Source organism: Parasteatoda tepidariorum, chromosome 7 (genome assembly GCF_043381705.1).
Source record: "Parasteatoda tepidariorum isolate YZ-2023 chromosome 7, CAS_Ptep_4.0, whole genome shotgun sequence".
Lineage (NCBI taxonomy): Eukaryota > Metazoa > Arthropoda > Arachnida > Araneae > Theridiidae > Parasteatoda > Parasteatoda tepidariorum.
The window spans coordinates 52,103,665-52,125,342 of record NC_092210.1 but is presented as its reverse complement, the minus strand read 5'-3'; the positions used below and the strand labels follow the sequence as shown (position 1 = coordinate 52,125,342).

Genomic DNA, 21,678 nt, shown 5'->3' with positions numbered 1-21,678 from the left:
GACAACTAAAGAGTAAAAAGTAAGAAAATGTTGAATTTGATTACGTTTGATTCCATTATGCGCTTGCTCCAATAACCCTTTCAGCAACTAAACAATATTAACTAATTATTGAAATTTATTACGTTTCATTTCGTTACGCGTTTGCTATAATAAACATCAGCATTGATGGCAACAACTTAACAATGTTAACGAACAAAATATTGCAACTGATTACGTTTAATTTCATAATGTATTTGTTCCATTAACCCTGAATATTGATGCCAACTAAACAATAAGAATTGAGTTAAAGAACAGCGAGGCTGGTTGTTAAAGCCGGAAAGCACACTTTACGCTTTTCGAATATCCTTCCACCTTACTGGCACCCAAGTATAGAAAGAAAGGAACTTTCAACTATAGTGCAAGTCCGTGGTACCATCTGTGTACCACTCTCAGGGAACGAATCTGCCAGAGGAAATCAGGTACTGAGACATCTGCCGCATCTCTTGACATCCTTAAAATCCCCAACTTTGCTATATTTCTCGACTTTTTTTTTTATTCTTATTATTATCGGGGAGGGCTATTTTATCGCTTCCCTTTAAACTTCCCGTCTGTCCGAATCCAACTTGACTTGAAAAGTGTTCCTATCCTTTTTTTTTTTTCGAGATACTATGACTCTTTATTTATTAAAAGGGGGGAAATGGGGGAAGATTAAATAGGACTTGTGACAATTTTTAATATAACAATGCCCAGTGGAAGAGGACGTCCTGGTGATAAAATTTTCTAAGCTTGTTAAGATAGACAAACTGAGACTAAGTTCCGATATTTCCTTCGCTACAATGGGTAGTTGGTTTTATTTTCCTTTCATCTCCCGGATTTTCTTTCTCTATTCTAGAATTATTTTTATAAAATGTTTCGAAAAAAAAGTTCTTAACATAGATTCTTTTTTACCCTTGCTTTTGAGCAATTAAATTGTGAAACAGCGTTGACGGACAACAAATTTAGATTTATGATTTCCACAGAATTGTATGTTATTGATAACATAAATTACAAAATTATCATTTGCAAACGAAACATTCTGTTTTTTTTGATTATCAATTGAATAAAAATCATGCATGGTATAAATTACTCGAAGCTCGTTTGATATGAACATTATTTCTGTATCATTGCTATGTTAACGAGCCTAGCAAAATATATTGCCAATCCTTTAGGGCATATTCATTTGGGGATGTTGCTTGTAGTGTTTTGAATTATAACATCATAAAAATTTGCTATAATCATATTATGGTGTTAAGTGGAGCATTTGATTACTATTCTTAAACTTGTTCATTACATACTGAGATTCAACGTAAACTTAAACATGAAATAGACATTCAATTTAATCTAATAGACAATCAACTGATGAAATAAATATTCAGGTTAAAATCACTTACTTTTTAAGGCAGTGGCGAATTTCCCTCGTATTATGATTTCATGTTGAATATATTTTTCTGAGAGAATACAGTATACATATATGTTGTTAATTTGGGGGTGGAGTGGACAGTGCTACAAAAAAAAAATACCTAATTTATTTTGTATGTTAAGCTAGTTTTCAGTCTAGTTTGTAAGTGTTTTAGAATTTTTGAAATGGCAATAGGCATGTGACACGATTTTTTATATAGCTTTTAATCTTAATTTTCAATTGTAATCTTAGTTTAAATTTCAAACTTAGAATTTTTTTGATCCCGGTTGCCTTAATATTCTTCTTTATTCACTGCTCTGAATTAAAAACGTTTTGCTTAATTCAAGAGGCAACGAAACTCTTAAATTGAGCATTTACATAAGCGACAACTTTATTAAGTGTACTTTTAAATTTAAAACCTGTTATAAACTGTATCAGATAGCCTCATAAGATGGTGATTTAGGATACAATAAATGTAGTTCAGTAAAAAAAAAGAAAAAAAAAAAAGAAAAAATTAAATAAGTAAATATATATATATATATATATACAATATTCAAACCATNTGAATTCTATATATATATATATATATTATTAAATAGAGAAAAATCTTTTTATTTCGATCATCTACTAAGGAAAACCTAGTTTCTTCTCTGATTCAATGTTAAACTGAGAGTTAACTTTTTTCTGAACCTTGCGCTGAGATTCCACATGATTACACTGGGGGTCCTAAATTTGCATCTAAAGAAGGAAATGTAGCATCTTCAGTAAAGAAAAGATACTGTATCCTGTCCTATCCATCCCGCGATGTTGTCTGACCCGAATTAATTTGAATGCCGATTTTTCCAGTTCCCGGATGCTGATCTCGGTTAGATTATACGGAGATCCGGTTTTCTGTACTCTCTCCAGTACAGGCAGGATACTAGATATAGCCCTCAAGTTAGGTATTAAAATTCTTAATAATATATTTTTTTAATTTATGGGAAAAAATCTTTGCATGCGTAAAGAAGTATTTGTTTGAGTAAGTGTTTTAGCTATACATAAAAATTACATTAATTTCTTCTTTGGATTTCATTAAAAAGCACCTTGCATAGCTCACACTAAACAGTAATTTTAATAACTTCTTACATTATGAGATTATTTAGACCATTTATGAAACGTATCATTTAAGCAGCTATCAAACAAAGTGAAATAAAAGGAAGCAAGTCACTTAAACTAAAAAGTTTAATTCTCCTAATTATTTATAAAAGTCTTAAAAAATCATAGAAATTAAATACGACATTTTTATTTTTTAAATCTTTCTTATCGCGCTCACATAGCTCAATAATTTTTGTTACAATGTTGGAAAGAAATTCAGATTACAATCGAGTTAACATCGTTCTCATATTGCTAGTTGCAGGTAATTATTTTTCTTACTAAAAAGTGGCATGGCGCCATTGGAATGTTTCTGGGAATAATTAACGAAAATTTTGAAGTTAATTACTTAGGAAATGCATTTTTCCAATATAGTATTTCTCGTTTTTTAATGAATTGTGTACGTGTGGTGAAATTTACTTTAGATCTATAGTAAAAAACTAAGTTATGAATATTGTTTATTATCATTATTGTTTCCTCTTTTTATATAAAAAGAAATAATAATTGTGAATCCTAAACAAAATATTAAGCACAAATTTCGTTAATATTAGAACTATGTTCAAGTTCTTCTGAAAACTCTCCATGGCAATTCGTCAGATGCACAGCAGAGAAGTTATTTACCCAAAAGCCCCAACCTCCTATAATAGCCATTGTAGCATTCATTCATAACTTCTCTGAAGAGTGGTCACGTGGTCGTAGTACTCCCTGTCGTATATGGAAGTAACCACGCGCAGGTGCGTCGATGCTTTCCGCTGCTGCCCCCTTGTGGTGATTGTCGCTTTCTCCCTTCGGGGGGGATTCATGCACAAATTATTATTCCATTTTCTCTCTTTTTATGAGTGAAAGGGGGGGATGGTAATTATAATGACATTCAATTTCGAAAATTGTATTGTAATTAGAATCATTTGTTGAGAACAAACGTAGGATATAGGATAACAATTCTTTTTAACTTCTTTCAAAATGAATTCTTTTTATTTGTATAAGTCCTAACTACTTCAATGATATCCTTTAATTTCATGCATTTTATTGATACCAAATAAATTAGACGTATCTCAGTTCAATAGCTAATTAATCATCGGGAAAAAATCATATGAAGTCAGTTTATTGGCGCTATTTTCACTTCATTTTATTGGTGTTATTATTTTCATAATAAATTTCTTATGAAGGAATGAAAATTTGTATTTTATTTTCCACATTACACCTTCCCCCAAATTTTTTTTTCAAAAATTTATAAATGCGAAATAATTTATTTTATTTAATAACACGATTAAAATATAGAAAGTTAATGCAATCAATCATACGTAATAAAATTAATATCATCAATAAAACAGTTCTTTAAATTTCGAATAAAACTGGGACATCCTTCTTGCAATTTATAAAATTCTATACCTTCTAATTAAATTCAATGTCTTCGTTACATTTTATTTCAATTTATTATATATTTATCTATAAATTTTCAGATTTAACGATCAATCATCAGGATTAATTTATTTCACACTTTGCAATGACAAAAAAAATTTCCGATTGAAACAAAAAAAAAAGTTCATTTTCTCACACAAAACCTACTTTTTCCAGAAAAAAAAAGAAGCTTTTTACACCACATAGGCCAATATTTCTTCTCAAGACTTTGCATTATAGGGCCCTAACCTTTTCTACAGGATTTCCGTCGAGAATTTGCTAAAGTCCTCTCCCCTCTTTAATTTTTTTTCTTAGATCTTCATCCTATAGGTATCCCAAAACAGAGGGTTTTCGGATATACAACTGGGAGGGGGTAAATAAGAAAAAAATCTTTAATCATAATCGTTCTTGAGAAGAGAAAAATCCGTGGAACCTCCGGTAAAATCTTTAGCACACGAATAAAATCTTGTGTCCCCTTTTCTATAACAGGGGTGAGGGGGTCGGAATAAAAAGCATTATGTGTTATCGATGTTGTGAACGGAAGTGAACGAAAAGAAGATGGAAGCTTCCTGAGCCAATGAGATACTCGGTTGCTCTCAGCCAATAGGGTGGCGCGCGCTCCTCTCATTATGTTTTCCACTAGTCTATGTCCTCGAGCGTTGTACAAAATTCAGATATCGTCTAGTCGTGGACGAAGTAACACGCAGACACTGGATACTAGTCAATCGGTATTTCTTCTGGCTGTACGTTCCCGATAGTGCTTCTGGTGTTATTATTTTTTTTTATTACTCTATGGCTGAACACAGTGTTTGACATTATCGGAGTGCGAATTCTTATTGGATTTTATTTTCTCTCATTTGGATTTTCGTGTTTTATTGTTTTCATGAAGATTGTGTTTCTGTGATTACCGAGGAATGCGAATCATCAACTGATTAGTGGATTTTATTATTATTTAGTTGGGATCGCTGTTACTCTTTGGATTTATATACAGTGATCAGTTTGACTGCCACCATGCGGTGGTGTTATTTAGTATTACTCCTAGTGCTTTCGCAATGGACAACGGACGTAAGTTGCAAAATTTATTAATTTTTATTGTTATGCTATTTTTATTAAAAAATAACCAATTTTTAATTAGAATATCACAATATATCTAATTTTGTAAAAGATTAAAAAGTTAGCAAAATACCCTTAATTTTATGAAATATTCCATAAAGACGGCACTTTTTTTAAAGTAGTAAAAAATATTATAAATTACCAATAATTTTGAAAAGTCTAAAAATCATGCTTAGATTTTGTTAAGCATCGAATAGTTATTGTATGCTGTGACACTATGTCAGTGACTTTTAGAATTTTTTGTTCGTAACTGTTTTTTGTAATAAGTTTTTAATGTGAAAAAATATAAACCTGATGCTTGTTACACGTTTCTTGAACTAGATCATGAAATAATGTTTTTTAAAGTAATGTTTAACAAAATATCAATGATTGTGAAAATTTCCAAATAATATATTTTTTTTTAGTAAGATTATACATATAAACACGTTGCATTCCTAATTGCTATAAGATAGATTTTTTTATAATTTTATTTATCGTCATTATGTTAAGTTTGTTAAATTTTTTTAAGTTTAACTTAACACTTGCAATGTTTATATTTTTGAAACACGTATGAAAGTTCAAATAAATAACTTTTTATTTGTACAATTTCCCCTTTTTTTTCTTCTTTTATTTATACAATTTCCCCTTTTTTCTTTTTATTTATACGGTTTCCTCTTTTTTCCCCTTACGAAAATTTAACAGTTACATTAATCTTTACAAAATACAGTAATATATGGGATCTTTTAGCATTTGGACGAATGTCTTCTTTTAGCATTTTGAAGTTTTTTTTTAAGCATGATGTAAGTAACATGCTTAAAAAAAAATCGAAGTTTCTTAATTGTTATTATTGTTCTAATGAGTGGAAATGTAATGGATTGCTTTGATAAATGGCTATCGTTATTTTTGATTTATAACCAATCTATTTAATGGATGGTGATATATTTTTTCTAAGAACTAGGAAAGTTTAATGAAAATATTTTTTCTAACAATATATTTTTTCTATTGTTTAACGATAAAATTTATCATTCTCTAAGAAATAACAACATTTTTTACTCATATGTGGTGATTATCACGTGGAATATTTTTTTTACTTGGTAGTTTTGCTGCAAAGATTCTTTAATAGACATCATGAGAGTCAACTTTTCATGCTGATCAACTAAAGATGCGTGATAATTACATACGATTATTCCAAATATTTTAATGATTTAAAAAATGACCAACGCCTGTTCTTCATATAACTCCTGTCAATCATATGGACAAAATCGATAAATGCTATTATCACGTTTAAAATATTATAAGCAAATTTGTTGATTTTTTTTATAAGTTCAACTGGTTATTTAATAATTGAATGATTTAAATAATATGTAAACTAAGTTGGTGCAGAATTTCGAAACGAAGGAGGTTATTTACCGAAATAATGTGCCGCAAGCAAAAGGGTGAATTACAAGATACAATCTGGTTCAAGGTTTTACATAGAGGAGATCTGTTCTTGTCTCTCAGGGTTAATGGTTGTAGAACTGAATGCAAACGATTAATTAAGTTCGAAAATTTTTTAATTATTAAATTTTGCTGATTTACGTAAATTTGTATAGATTATTTACGTTGACATGTTATGTACGGATTGTGTATGTTTGCTATTATAGTTTTGAATTTCTATCCAGAATAACTTGAAATGTATTTGTTATTTCAAAGTTTAATATATAGATTACACCTATAGAGGTTCAAGCTTAAGATCATGTTTTCTAAAAATTAAGTGATTTTGTAAGTTTTCATTACGTCCTATTATTTTTACCGGTGCAATATTTTTGTAATCATTGACGCCTGTCAAATCAGCATCCATGCAACATCACTACTGCCATCTACCGGGTACCTAGCTAAAGTACCCTTTAGCAAGCCATCTTTTATCGAATATTAGTAAAATTATTAAAAATATCCCTTAAAGTATCCTATGAATTTGTTGAATTAATCAATAATTACGATTTTTTTTAATCACTTTTAGGAGAAGTTATTGCTTTCAAAAGTTGCTTTTGACTTCTACTATGACAACCTCGTTTTCTTTGATTTTAATTTGATGGAATAAATTTGAAAGCAAATATGATTTTGAAACAAAATATTTTTCGAAATAGTCGAATAATGTTATGTCATTCTTTTTGCTGCAGAGAGCGATGTAGTAAATGTTTTAAGATCGTTAATTCATAGATAACAAATGATCCTCTATTCTTTGCATTCTATGATCTTGACAGGTATAGATATCTCTCCAGTCATTCATACACTATTTGAATGAAACAGTTTTCGTTTATTGTATTCTAAAAGCGAATGTGAAAGAAAAAAAGAGAACTTGACATTCCTTTTTTACGATCGTCAGAACGGAGTACACGTTTTTTGTATTGTGAACATCCATCCATTGTGTTTTCTTTCCAATTCTACTTTTCCTGGTTTAAAGATGGAATTATTTAGTTAAACATATATTTTACCAACTGCATGTTATTTGTGTCTTGTTTTTCGATGTCTGGTAATTTTAGCGGTAACATTTTGTTCAATTGTAGGTAGTTAACTGTAAGAACTATTATATATTTTTCAAAGAAACATTATCAAATAATAATTAAGAGCTGAGAGTTTTATTTGGTTAGGGAAGTTATGATAAATTAGACAGTTTCGTTACATAATTAAGTAATGTATCTTGAGTATGTATGCCTGGTTATGATATTGATAATGTGACTGTACGTTATTTGATTTTGAGCAGAAAAATGTCACAAGCAGCTCTGTTTATATTCCACAAGTAGTTAGTTTCGTTTCAATTGTTGATTGTCAATTGTAGTTTGTTCTTAGTTAGAATTATTAAGGTTTTTTTTTTTTTTTTAAATCTTCAATAACGAAATATAGCATTCTGATAAATTTTTATGTTTAATGCAAAAGGAAGTTTCGTGCATAGTTTTAATTCGGAAATGATAAATAAAAATTGCTTGTTTCTATTGCGCATAGATAAATTGAACATTTGAATTCTTATAGTATTTGTATCGAAACGTGAAACATAAATTACATCTAACTGTACATTTTTAATACTCGATGTGGATTATCTATGTAAATTTTATCTCATCAAATGCTTTAATCTTTAAAATAAGTAAAAATCAGTTTAGTCAAAAGCCTTGTTTACCTGTTACCTCATTGTAAAGGTGCGCACAATGTAAACTTGTTGTATTCAGAATATACAAGATTGCGTTTAACTATCCATCGTTTAGCATCACCAGTGTTAATGCATGGATTTTTTACTAAATCTATATTATAATTATTATATGTTTAATTAAAGTTCGAAAACTTCCTTTAAGTTAGTAAATAAATAGTAATGTTCCTTTTTCACCATTTCTCAAAGAGCATTTGATTTGAATTTACAGGTCAGTTGTTCAGGAATGTTCGAACTCCGTTTGGATAACTTTGTTAATGAATTTGGAAGAGATGCTGATGGAACATGTTGTCGTGGTGTCCGGTCGCAGTCTGGCATGTGCTCCGGCACGTGCAGGACACGCTTCCGAGTATGCTTAAAACATTATCAAACAACGATTGATCCCAATCCTCCTTGCACATATGGAGAAGTGCTCACCCCTGTTCTTGGCAACAATTCAGTTTCTTTGGAGCCAATTAATGATGTTGCTACTGGATTTACCAACCCTATCGTGTTTGCTTTCGACTTCTCATGGGTGGTAAGTTGATATTCTATATTTTAATATGCATTGTTTGCGAGCTGCAGTTTTACTATTTCTGTACTATAGATTTTTAGTTCCTAATTTCATAATTCAATGATCTCTGAATCTATTGCATATAATAAGCTGATTGATTGGCATATCAGCAATAAAAGATAAACTTAAAGACTAAATCACCTAATTATTTTATCTGATATTTGTGCATGAATGTAGTTTGGCTCAATGAATGGAGCAAAGTTTATTTTTAAATGCAAAAGTCTAAAATAACTAGATGAATTATATTACGGTATTTTAAAATTTATTTTTTTATTCTATAGGGTACATTTTCCCTCATAGTCGAGGCCTGGCATGAAAGCGAGCCAACTTCTACTCCAGGTAAATATTTACCCATTTTTTTCTTAGTAATTACTTTTATCGTAAATGTACTTCTTAATGATTATTTAAATGTCTCCACTTGAAGAAGTGTTAGGTGTCAAATCAACTAGCGTCTTTGTTTTCGCTACCACATTTTCTTCAGGTAAAGAAAGCAATTGTCGACTACGCATGCGCTCAGGTGTTGCTGTTCCTACCCCCTATAAGAAAGAAAACATGAAGAGAAAGAATGAGAGAAAACAACAGGGTGGAGAGGGGAGGGTACCAAAGCTCGCGGCGTGGGAACGACAGGGAGGGTGGGCAACGTCTACTCGGGGCCAAAATCGTGTTTTGTGGTCCGTGAAAAGCGCCACGGGTACCCCCTCCCCCGTCCTTCTTTTCTCTGCCTACCTTCTTTGAAGAGGGAAGGCTTGCAAATTGAGCCGCATCTGCGCGTGTCTCTCTCTCTCTCTTATCCGTATTCATTCCAAAAAATTCATTTTATTCATTGCAGATTGACTTTTAAATCATCAGTTGTTAATGGTAGACTCTTAACTATTTATTTGACTTGAGTAAATTAATTAATTAATTCATTAATTTTTTTAAAAAAACATAATATAATTTATTGATTTAGTTCGCTTTATATCCTTACCACTCGTTTGAATTTTTATGTGTTTAATTTATACTTTATTTTTTTATCTATTCCTTCTTATACATGTATAAATTCTTACTCTTTTATATACTCTAAAAAAAACATAAGCTAATTTCGATAAAAATCTTTAAATGAAATTGAGAATGTTAAGTATGCCATGTTTACTATTTAACTCAAGTAATTTTTGTAATTTCCCGATAAATTGTGCTTTTAGTTTTAATGTTTAAACATTTAAATCAGTATTAATGTTTTCATTGCTGGAATTATTTTATCAATGGCATCTTTTAAAATTGCTTACATGATTATATCAACTTTAATTTTTAATAATTTTGAAATTAAAAATATTAAACTGAACGTTCTAATATGTTTTATACATTTCAAATATCTATTTCGCAAATATTTCGATTGTTGATCATTTACTATTTTCCAGACTGAGCAGACTTTATTTTAATAATTTTTTAATGAAGTAATAATAGCAAACTATTTTTCACGCTTTAAAATAACCAAATAAGTATTAATATTGTTCACTGAAATAACCGCATGTGCGACAGCAGAACATTTTGTTAACGACCCCTATCTGAAAGTTCTAAGATGAGGATGGCAGACGGTAGCTGCCATGCGAAGTAGGCAAGCTGCTTGTATGAAATGTTCTTCGTTGGGACGTGAGGCAAGCAATGGAAGGCTGGCTAGTGTGGGAATGGAGCCGCAGGCTAAAAGCCTGTTTTTGATCCATCTTTAAGATAAGTGCTGGTAGTGCCTTTGCTTGGCCTGATATCAAGCACCCTACCTTTCCCTCCGCTACACTTCATTCTTAAATCTTTTCTGCTAAGATAAATAAAAAGAAGAAAATAAAAAAAATAGGTGGGGTGTGGGTAGGCGCGAGTTGCTGATACTACGCATTGTGTCGAAGGACTCAAGATTTGGTGACTAGTAATTGTTTTATATGTGAATTGTAATTAGAACGTTTCGAAAATTACAAATGACTTAATGTGATTATCGGAGTGATCTATGGATTTTTCAGAGTTCTAAGTTGAGATCTGCAAATAAATTTAAAAATTGCAACCCATTAAAATTACTTTTTAATATTTGTTAATTGGATTAATATATAAACGTCGCATTATTTTTCTTATACCTAAAAATTTAAGTATGAGATGCCTAAAAGTGAGGGATTTCGAAAAATTAACATTTCGACCCTTTTGATTCTATTGCTTTTTATGTATTCACTTAAAAAGTGTTGACCCTCTGCTTTTAACAACAACAGAAAAAAATCTTTTTCTCCATTTCATCAACAGTAGCTGCTTTTCCACAACAGGTGTCCATTACCTTGGGACAAGTTTTATAAGTGCATCCCCCTCTTATTCACCTTTACAAACGCCTAGGAGGAGTTTTCAAAACAGCAGCAGCTAATGAGACGATGCTACCGAAAGCGCACTCATTCATCAAAAGCTCAACGGTTGAGATAGGGGATTTTTTTTCCTCCTTAGTGCACCCCCCTTTTAGTTTTACCTTTTCCTCCCCCTTTATATTTCTACACCAGTCTGTACATTGGCATTTCCTCGAATTGCCGAAGACGATACTAGATCTTCTCCCGTTAATTGTGCTATTCCCTCTTTCCACCCCCAGGTGGTGTTTTTCGAGTTATTTATTTGGTAGTTTACGAGGGTATGTATAATAAACCTAGCGCTTTAACTACCGAATTAAGTCGTCGTTCTCTACGGGGGTTTCTTTTTTATTAGCGGGTCTCTACTTTCTCTTAAAGTAAATTGAATTTTCTACATTTAAGTTAGGGTATATGTCTTTGCGAAGTTTTTATGCGAGCTGATTAAATTCTCACAAAAATGCGAGGTCTGTTTTAAGAAATAATATAAACTGTAAAAACTCTAGAATGGATTCTGTCCGATAAAGTAACATTCTAAATTTTGTGATGGTTTTTCAAATTCTTCAATGATCGCTCAGTGTTTCTTTTTAAATTTAGATGATTCAGTGTTATTTTAACTTAATTAATCACTAATTTAATTAATTCTGTCGAGTACATTGTTATAAAGTTATGCTTAGCTTAATTTAATTGAAAGGTTAAAATGACTAATATTACTGAGCGTGACTTGTTTTTTTTAAAGAAAAAAAAAGGGTGAACTATTTTTTCTTCTGCTAAGTCTCATGTGAAAGTTACCTGAAAGGAGTGGACCATCTGTTGGGGTTAAATTTCATAAAGCCCTACCCCCTGCAGGTCCAAATTTGTGCCCTTTACTTGAACTTTCCTCCTCAGTCTCAACTTCTGCTATTCCTAAAGCAGCCTGATGTAGCTAAATTTCTTTTACCAAAAAAGATTTCTTTTTTCCTCTCTTCCACACGCGACTAATCTTCTGAGAATAATATTAATAGAATAATGACTGAATTATGATTTAATGATACCTAAAAATTTTCACACCAATTAAGAGTTGTAGGTTTAGATAGCGTTATAAAATTTTATTTTCTTAATTTTGATATAAAATCTAATTCAGAACCAGGAGGCAAGTCTTAATTTCAATATTGGACTATGTAAGAAATCTTTTGTATGACAGTTAATATATTTTTAATTTAATGCATAGCGTGTAAGTGACAAGGACAACGCTAGCGAATTAGGAATAAAATTCAAAGAAGTATAAATGATTTAAAACCGATTCAGAATATTTAAAAATATTTTTTTAATATTATAAATGCCTTATCTTCCTTAAAGTTAGCCAAATACCTTCATTGAATTTTTTAAAAAAAAAAAAACCTGTCAGCATTTTATATCAATACTCTTACCCACCACTATTAGTTAAATATTACAGCCCTGTAAAGACTAATAAAATTATCCTTCAATTCCAAGATTTATTAAATCACCTTTAATAGCGCATAAAAAAAAAGAAAAGGAAAATAAATAGAGAATGTTAGAGAAGAAGAAGAAAAAAAAATAGAAGAGTTCGTATTAGAGGCATCGAAACGGCACCTGAAGTGATTGTCTGAGAAATAGAGAAAACGTTCCCATGGGGTGGGGGAATTTAGAAAAAAGGGGGTCGACATCCTCTAGACCTACTTTTTTCGTATACATCTGTCGCGTCATTGCGTCACATTACGCTTCACGTCCAACTTTAACTAATTGTACGGGAGCACTGATGTGACGCAAGAAACACATCTTTCTCCTGAGGAAGACACCCTCCTGGTTTCCACGTTTTCTTTTTTTTTCCATTCATTTATATATTTTCCCTCGTTCTTTTTTTCCCTATTTGTTATATTTTTTTCTTTCGAAGAATTTTGTTTCTCTTATTGCGTTACAGTAGTCATAGCATGATTACTTTGATGTTTATATAAGTGTGATTGATTAAAAATTGTGGTCAGCGGGGATTGTCAGAAATAACGAATTTCCCACAGGTTGTTTTTAACACCATATTGAATATTTTAACGAAATGTTTTATTTTAACCGCAATAAATATCGATTTTATTTAAGATTTCCAACAGCAGATTTCATTTTAATCCTTCTCATAAAAGTCAAAGCCGTTAAAAATTGGAATGAGTACTCGGGGAAGAAAAAAAACTGCGCTTTATCCAAATTGACACATTTTCAAGTAGGTTGACCATTTCCGCAAAACCCGTTACCGTGAGCTTGAGAATACCGTTTCATAGGTTCAGAGGTCATAAGGCTTTGCAGGTGTTCAAGGTAAAGTTCATCTTTACGGAAAACTTGATTAAATTCCTTTTCGAGAGACCTATTTTATATATGAATAGATCCTATCTTTTATTTTTTGAGTGTTGATTTTGTTATGTTTACCCAAATTCTTTTCGGATTTCTGACGCTGTAACGTAAGAGGAACAGGAGATGCTATTTTTTCTTGAATGGTTATTTATTTTTTATTTTTTTATTATCTTGAAATAGAATATTTACTTAGGACACGTAAATATGAGAATATAGTTGAAAAAGTGCATATTGTGTTGCGTGCGTTCAAATGCGTAGTTCCTTTTTTTCATCTCAAACTGACAATTAAAGAGACTAAGGTGTGCTTAGAACATTTCATGAAGGAGGTGGGGATCAGTTATTATGGTGTAGGGACGGGACTACTCTCTTGCTACCTTGTGACCCTGGTGCCCCTTCCTTCTTGAAGCGTAACGAAAGCTCACGCGAGCTCATATTATTATATCTACGTGATTTGGTATCCATAGTAGTTTTAGGCCTAAGTGATAGTGCTTTGACCTAGATAATGATCTTCCAAACTTTTATTTTTTAATATTTTGCCATAGAAACATTATATGTACAAATTTTTAATAGTGGTTTATTCTGTATTGAGCGATGAAGTAACTAAAATATGTTGCTTTTTTCTTTGTAGGTTCCAGTCGTAAACTTATTACGCGTTTAGCTACTCAAAGATGGTTAGATGTAAGCGAGTTCTGGACTCAAGACATTCATAAAACAAACCACACGGCTTTTTCTTATGCCATAAGGGTTCGCTGCTTGGACAACTATTATGGTGAGAACTGCGAAAAATTATGCAGACCAAGGAATGATAAATTCGGCCATTATACTTGTAGTCCCACTGGTGACAAAGTCTGCTATAGAGGGTGGACTGGAGAATATTGTACTATAGGTATGTATTATATTCTTTGTTTTAATGTTCGGTAAACTAGTTTTACGACAACGACTATTTTATGATTATTAGCATTTCTGCTTATTCGGTAAATTTACTACGTATTGGGATAGATTGGTGTTTTGTTACTATTAGTCTTAATGATGCTTTAGGGAATTAAGAATGATGCGTTTTGATAGTTTTAAAGTAATTTTTAAAGAAATTTCTTGGTAAGATTTTTTTTTCTTTGAAAAAAAAAAGAATTATTTCTCGATTTATTTGTTGAGGAAGGAAACAAATTGGTTTTTGTTTTTGTTTATTGTATGTCCATAGGAAAGAACTGTCTCAGACAGCACCGGCTGCTCTTTGCTTTTAACGTTTTGTAAACCACGAGCGAAGAAAGCATGGCAGCTGGTTGCGGCTATTGACAAAGCTTACCAGCTGGCTCCTTCTCGCCAGTGTAGAGGAATAAAAAGTCAAGAAAAAATAAATAAAAAAAATCCGAGGCGGTCGTATACTATGGGAGGGTGTGTAAGCGAGCAAAAGTCTTGCTCCTCCATCTGGTTTGACGGTTCTCATCTCCCCCAGACAATAGCCGAACTTGAATTTTCTTCCATGTCGAACCCTTATCCAGGGGAAAAAGAATCGGAAGGAAAGAACATTGAATAAAAAACACATAAGGAGAGCAAAAAATATGGAAAAGGAAGTAGATGCAAAACTCAACCCACCTTCTTAAAGATATCCCCCATCCCCTAATAAGACCCCTAGAGGAAGTAAAGGCAGCAGCAGCATCTTGTGCATGTCGGAAAGGGATCTAAATTGCTCCTGACTATGATGGGAAACAAACTTCTCAGGAAGTGGTGCATTTTCATTCTCGTGAGACACTTCTCCCTTCTTATCAAAAGACTTATGGGAAAAAACTTCTTGAAGATGCTAAAATTTCTTAATCTGGATGGGAAGGGATGTGGAAATTACCGGCCCACGTCTGGCATCCCGCCACCTTATGATCGTTTTTTTTATTCAAAAGTCAAACAACACTTAAGTTAAACATAGGTAAAATGTGGATTTGTTTCTTAATTATTTAAAGAAAATTAATTAATCTTAGTGTCAAGATATCTTCAACCCTTACTTATCTTAGCAATTAACATCTGTTACGCCTCAGAATTGGGTATTAACTAATTAGATGGGGGTATGTTTAGGTCCAATTTAGGATTACATGAGATAATAAAAACAATGATTATTTGATTTACGCCACAATGAAATTAATATAATACAAATAATTCGCTTAAAATTATTAACGAAATTACTATAATAGAAATAATTCACTTAAAATTATTCACGAAATTACTATAATAGAAATAATTCACTTAAAACTATTTAATCGAGTGCAAACGCTAGTAATTTGACTTAACAAATTTGGCAACTTAACAAATTCTTCGGTAAGGTTTCGACTTCTTAATGTTTCATTGTTATTTAATAATAATACATCGCTTAGGGTAAACATATTCGTATATATTTTATATAGCAATATTTTGAGATTTTAATTATTTTTTTCTTCTTTTTTAGCTGTTTGTTTGCCTGGATGTCATGAGGAACATGGCTATTGCGAAGAACCAAATGAATGCCGGTAATTATACATTTTATGTTTCTTTATTAATGAACTTTTAAATACTGACTTGGTAGGAAAGTTTACATCCTAAATGGATGTTTATAAAAGTGCCAGTTTGCTCTTTTAAAGCATTTATTTTCAAGTAGTCGAGAAAGGGAGATATATATTTTTTTTACACCACACCCATAGAAAAAACTTCGCGGCTCTATTACGCTATCTCCCTTAAACCGCTGAGGGGGGTCTCAAAGCTATTACTTCTTTGCGGAATTCCTGAAAATTTCCAGAAGTTTTATCTTATCGAAAAGTGCACAGAAGCCAGAGGGATGTAAAAGCGGTTTAAAAAGGTAGAAGTTATTTTGCACTTCCCCTTGTTTTCCCCCACCATCAATTCACAAGACGTAATGAAAAATAGACATCGTACCTCTGGAGCCTATACTAAGTATTATCGTCTACTGTTTTGACTCTGGTTCATGTAGTTTATCATTATTTACTTGTTTCCTACTAAAAAGTGCTATTATTTACACTCGAGATTTGTTTTTACGTTAGAACTTTTTATTCGACTATCACTTAGGTTTTAAATTACTTCTTTATTTTTTCAAAAAATTTTTTTTTGAAAAAAAATATTCTTTTTTGAATGATAAATTATAAAATGTTCTTTTTTTTACAGCTGTCGTTTGGGTTGGCAAGGTTCACACTGCAATCAGTGCATAAGGTATCCTGGATGTCTTCATGGTACATGCAATCAGCCATGGCAATGCAACTGTGACGAAGGATGGGGAGGATTATTCTGCAACCAAGGTAAATTATATTTCTACAAACAAGATTGCAACTTGTTCATAGATATACACTGTCGCGTATACTTGTTATTTGCTGTATAGATCTAGTAAAACATAATTGAATAATAAAAATTGTTATTCACGAAAAAAATTTTAATTGACAGAAAATCCCACCTTTGATATGATAATTTTATTTTATCATGTGATATATGAATAGTATTTTGGACCTCTTTTTGTTTAAATTTACTTTTAATAGGTTGCGTGCTCTTACGCTTCCGGAACTAAATCGAAAAAAAAAAGAATATAAATTTAAAAAAAAAAAAATTGAAACTCAGCTTTATTGTGTCAGTTTTATTCTACGAGCGATTTTTCCTTTTCAAGGTCGTTTATAATATTTTAGATTTAACTAGACATTTTAAATTGCTTAATCTTTTAAAAGCTGTGAATGCTTTCCTATACTAACTATTGCAGGAATTAAAATATCTTTATTATGTATTGTTGTGTATTGTTTAATGTATCTTGAATATTTGAAATAAAAAGTCATTGTTTTATTTTAGATCTAAATTACTGTACAAATCACAAGCCTTGCAAACACGGTGGAACATGCACTAATACTGGCCAAGGATCATATACTTGTACTTGTATTGATGGTTACAGTGGGAAAAACTGTGAAAAGCAAGCTGATGATTGCGTGAATCAGCCATGTTTAAATGGAGCAACTTGCAAGGTAATTATTGCCGTCACTTAAATTTTCTTTAGGGACATTTTTTTTCTCTTGCTAGGTGTTTAACAGAATAAATGAAAACGAAATCTAACTTATTTTATATCGAGCGATAATTTACGCTCGATCCTAACATTCCTTCGAAAACAGGGTAAAAAATAAAATCTTATAACGAAGAAGTACACGTTTTCTCGTGATTTCAACACCTGTAACTTGCAGAAGATTTCATTTAAAAAGCGCCATCCTGTGTTAACTGCGTGAACTTCCATTGAAAGAATGCGGTGAACTTGGATGATTTCAGATCCCTATTATAGTATATTTTAGGAAATATTTAATTATCATTATTATAATTTTTCTTCCGAATGCTTTTTAAGATTAGCTTAGAAATAATTCCAAAATATTCACGCAACTTTAAATTTCTTTGAAGCTCATTATTTTCATTTGTTATTTTATTTATTGTTTAATTTAGTTATTATTTTTTCTAATGTTATTGTTTTATCTTTATAGAGTCTCGGTAAAAATTATACTTGTGAGTGTCCACTTGGCTTCTTTGGTCAACATTGCGAAACTGCCGCAAGCACTTGTACTGAAAACCCTTGTCAAAACGGCGGAACCTGTGTTGATGGACCGAGTGGTTACTTATGTGTATGCCCTCCTGCCTTTGAAGGGTTAAGATGCGACACTCAAAAAGATCAGTGTGAACCTACTCCTTGCAAAAATGGTAAATATCTTCTCATATTGTTTCAATTAATATTTTAATTATTGTTTCAATTTTGTTCCTTTTGAGAAAAAAAAATTTCGGTTCTAAATTGCATTTTTAAATTTTAGGAGGAAGTTGCCTTAGGAAGGATGACTCTTACAACTGTGTATGTCCTACTGGATTTACTGGTGACAACTGTGAAACGGACATTGACGATTGCCTGATCAATCCCTGCCTTAATGGTGGCTCTTGCATTGATGACATCAACTCCTTCCGTTGTGGCTGTGTACCAGGATTTATTGGTTCTTTGTGTCAAACGAATGTTGATGACTGCTTGACCAAGCCGTGCTCTAATGGAGGAACGTGCCATGATTTGATCAACGACTACCGTTGTGATTGTGCTCCAGGTTTTGGAGGAAAAGACTGTTCCATTAATGTTGATGAATGCCAATCAGAACCATGCCTCAATGGGGGCAAATGTGAGGATCTTGTAAATGAATATCTGTGTCATTGTACTCCTGGATTCAGGGGAAGGCAGTGTGAAAAACGTGATGGTATTTTAGATTCTATTCTTCCGATTCCAAAGGGGAATGGTGTCACTATCAGTAGTAAGAATGATGCTAAAGAGGTTCGCCAAACATTTGCAAAAAACTATCAGCGAGATGAGCTGCTCAATTCTAATGGAAACTTAGCTGGGGACAGTAATGATATGCTCATTAATCCGACGGCATTATTGGAAATAGCTCATCAAGTGTCTGATGAGGAAAGTATTTCAGACTCAAGAAACTATGCTAAAACAAACCAAGTTCCTCTCATTGTGTCCATATGTTCTGTAGCTCTTCTCCTGTTGGTGTTTATTCCTATCGCGTATAAATGCCGGCAGCATTCACGCCAAAAACGCGAGCAGCGTGAGATTGACGCTGAAGCTTGCAGACAAAATGAACAAAATAATATCATGAACAATAAATGCCTAGATAACCAAATAATAAACACTCTTGGTCTATCTGGTCACAAAACTCTTAAAATGACCAATGAAGGGCAAGACTCTTCCTTCTTCCAAAAAAGTGGAGAAGATCCTCTTCAAAGGACTACAAAACTATTAAATAATGAATGTACGTGTAGTAGTAGTACTAGTACTAGAAGTAGTAAAGTGCTGGACACAGACTTAGAGCATGAATGTGCTCCAAGGACATTAGACAAAAGTTCTTCAAATATAGCATCGAGCAAAAGGTAATTGCTATAAGAATATAGCCTGTGATCTAGTTCCTTTAATTTATTTGTAAAGTATTATTAGATGTTGTATATAAATATTATTGGCAGAGAAAAGAACACCCATGTTTTTATGGAATTGTATTTGTTCAAATACCAATATAGATCTCGAATTTTTTGTGTATGAGGAAAGAAAAAAAAGATATAATTTGATCGTATGATCAAAACTATAATATTTATTTTGATGATAATTTTCTAATATGCTGATTTTTTTATTTTAAATTTTAGGAATTATATATGCCTCTTTTTTTTCAATCGTACATATTGATTATCTTATTATATCAATACATGAACTAGAACTGAAATTTCTGTACAATATGTTACTTAAGATTTTTTCGAATATTCAAAAATTCATAATTATCTTTTGACAGCGATCCATCCCTGTATCCTTCGATAAGGGATCTATGTGGGCAGAGTAGTGTCTATGTTATAAGCACTCACTGTATAGATGAAGGAGGTTTAATTATGATTGTTTATTATTTCGAAAGTAGTGTAGTATTAAATTTACCTACATTTTAGAAAACAAGAATTTACCCTAACATAATTTTTAGTTTTTAATTTTTTGGGAAAGAAAAAAAATTAAAATTGGTTTGTTTCACCGTTATTTACTTTTAGATATTGAACCTAATTTTTAATTTAAAATGCATTGATACTTAATTGTAATTAAATTTCAAACAATAGTATTATTTTTTAAATTACTTACTTTAAATCACATTTCAGTTTTCTAAAGTTACATTAATTTTGGCAGCTATTATTTTAGTAAAATAAAAGCATTTGTATTAAATTAAAATTTATTTTGTTTATTGGTGCAAAATTCTGTGAATTTAAAAAGAACATCACTACTTTCGATGTCTTTCCTCGCAAATATCCAAAGATATTTTCCTTTGAGCTAAGTCCTATTTATTTTATATGTACAGTCAAAATAAATGGAAAAAATCCTTGATTTTAAATCCAAAAAATCACCGTATTTCTTCCATTTAGTGTGTGTTGCAGATTTATTGTGCATAAGCGCTCGATTGGCGACGCACAAGTATTATCGCTCTTTACGATTTAATTGAGTATTCTTTAACATAAGTAATAATTGATTTAATTAAGTTAACTTAAAATATTTTAATTTCATTCTTTATACTTGTCTTCGTGACATTGTGATGGTGCTATTAATATCTTTCAGATGACTTATTTCAAATTATGTTACGAATTTGTAATTAAAACAAATTTTTCTTACGGGTACTGAAAGGATATTACGTATGATAAGGTTATTTGTGATTTATAGTGTAAAAATTTCAGTTTTATGCTCTATATAATTTTAATTAGTTCCATCGTAAAGAGCGATTACAAACACAAAATGTCTGTGAAATTTTTGTATACTACGAGAAGTCTTTCTATGATGCTTAGTGCCTTGTTCATATTGTATATTTTATGATTCTTATATATCTATGTATATAAGAAGAAAGTTATGGAATGACTAAAAAGTTGTGTGATTGAGTTATTTATATTTTTGAAGTTCGGAAAATCCCTGAAAACAGTATTGTATGTTATTGTGTGCCATTGACAGAGGATTATATTTATAATATTTTTTAGTAATATTAATAGTATATTGTAATATAGCAATTTTAAGTCGAATTCATAAAATATTCTGAGTTGGAAAAAATAAAAATAATTTAAAATTTTTTAAAAAGAAGTTACTTTTATATGAATGTTTTCATAGTTTGTTTTTTAAGTTATAGTAATACTTTTTCTTCTCCTTTCCCGATTTTGCACCAATGCTTTATTAAAAAAAAAACTGTTTTCATGTGATTTTCAAGAGAAAAATTTATTACATTATGTGATTACTGCAACACCGAAGTTGATCTTCCTGTTGTTTAAGTTGTAAATAAATTGTGAATATTTATATTCCGAATTTTTAAAATGAATCTGCATTGTAAATTTTATCATTTGTTTACCAGTGCTATTCATTGTCAATAAACACGAAAACATTTATAAATGAGCCTGTCCTTTTAATGAGTACTGAATCTTCCTTTTTTTTCCTTTCATCAAGACATAAATTTTGGTATACTATTACCAAAAGTGAGATAAGATATAGTAATTATTATTCTTAAACTACTTTATTACAAATGAAAAGAATATTTGTTGTATATAAGTTATATTCAATTTTAAATTAACTTTCACACTGCCTTAATACCGACTTTTCATATCTTGATCTTATTTCCGGGGCTAATGATCGTCACTATTTTTTAAACTAGATTTTTTCATACTTTATCACTTTTCTCAACGTTCTTAATTT

At 31.2% G+C, this 21,678-nt stretch overlaps 1 protein-coding gene and 1 long non-coding RNA gene across 10 annotated transcripts in view; one reads left to right on the top strand and one right to left on the bottom strand.

Moving 5' to 3' along the window:
• The window catches only part of LOC122269977 (uncharacterized), a 377,717-nt gene that overhangs the window by 250,169 nt on the left and 105,870 nt on the right, over positions 1–21,678 (bottom strand). For all 9 annotated transcript variants that reach the window (XR_011637278.1, XR_011637273.1, XR_011637272.1 and 6 more), the window contains one exon: positions 1,410–1,521. This is a non-coding gene — a long non-coding RNA (uncharacterized lncRNA). The remainder of the gene's footprint in view (positions 1–1,409; positions 1,522–21,678) is intronic.
• LOC107456525 (delta-like protein 1) lies at positions 4,640–19,911 on the top strand. The gene is given in 9 exon segments (NM_001323838.1): positions 4,640–5,011; positions 8,431–8,736; positions 9,054–9,111; positions 14,083–14,340; positions 15,886–15,946; positions 16,596–16,726; positions 17,262–17,431; positions 17,933–18,146; positions 18,254–19,911. Coding segments are annotated over 9 exon segments (2,358 nt in total). The 5' UTR covers positions 4,640–4,957; the 3' UTR covers positions 19,360–19,911.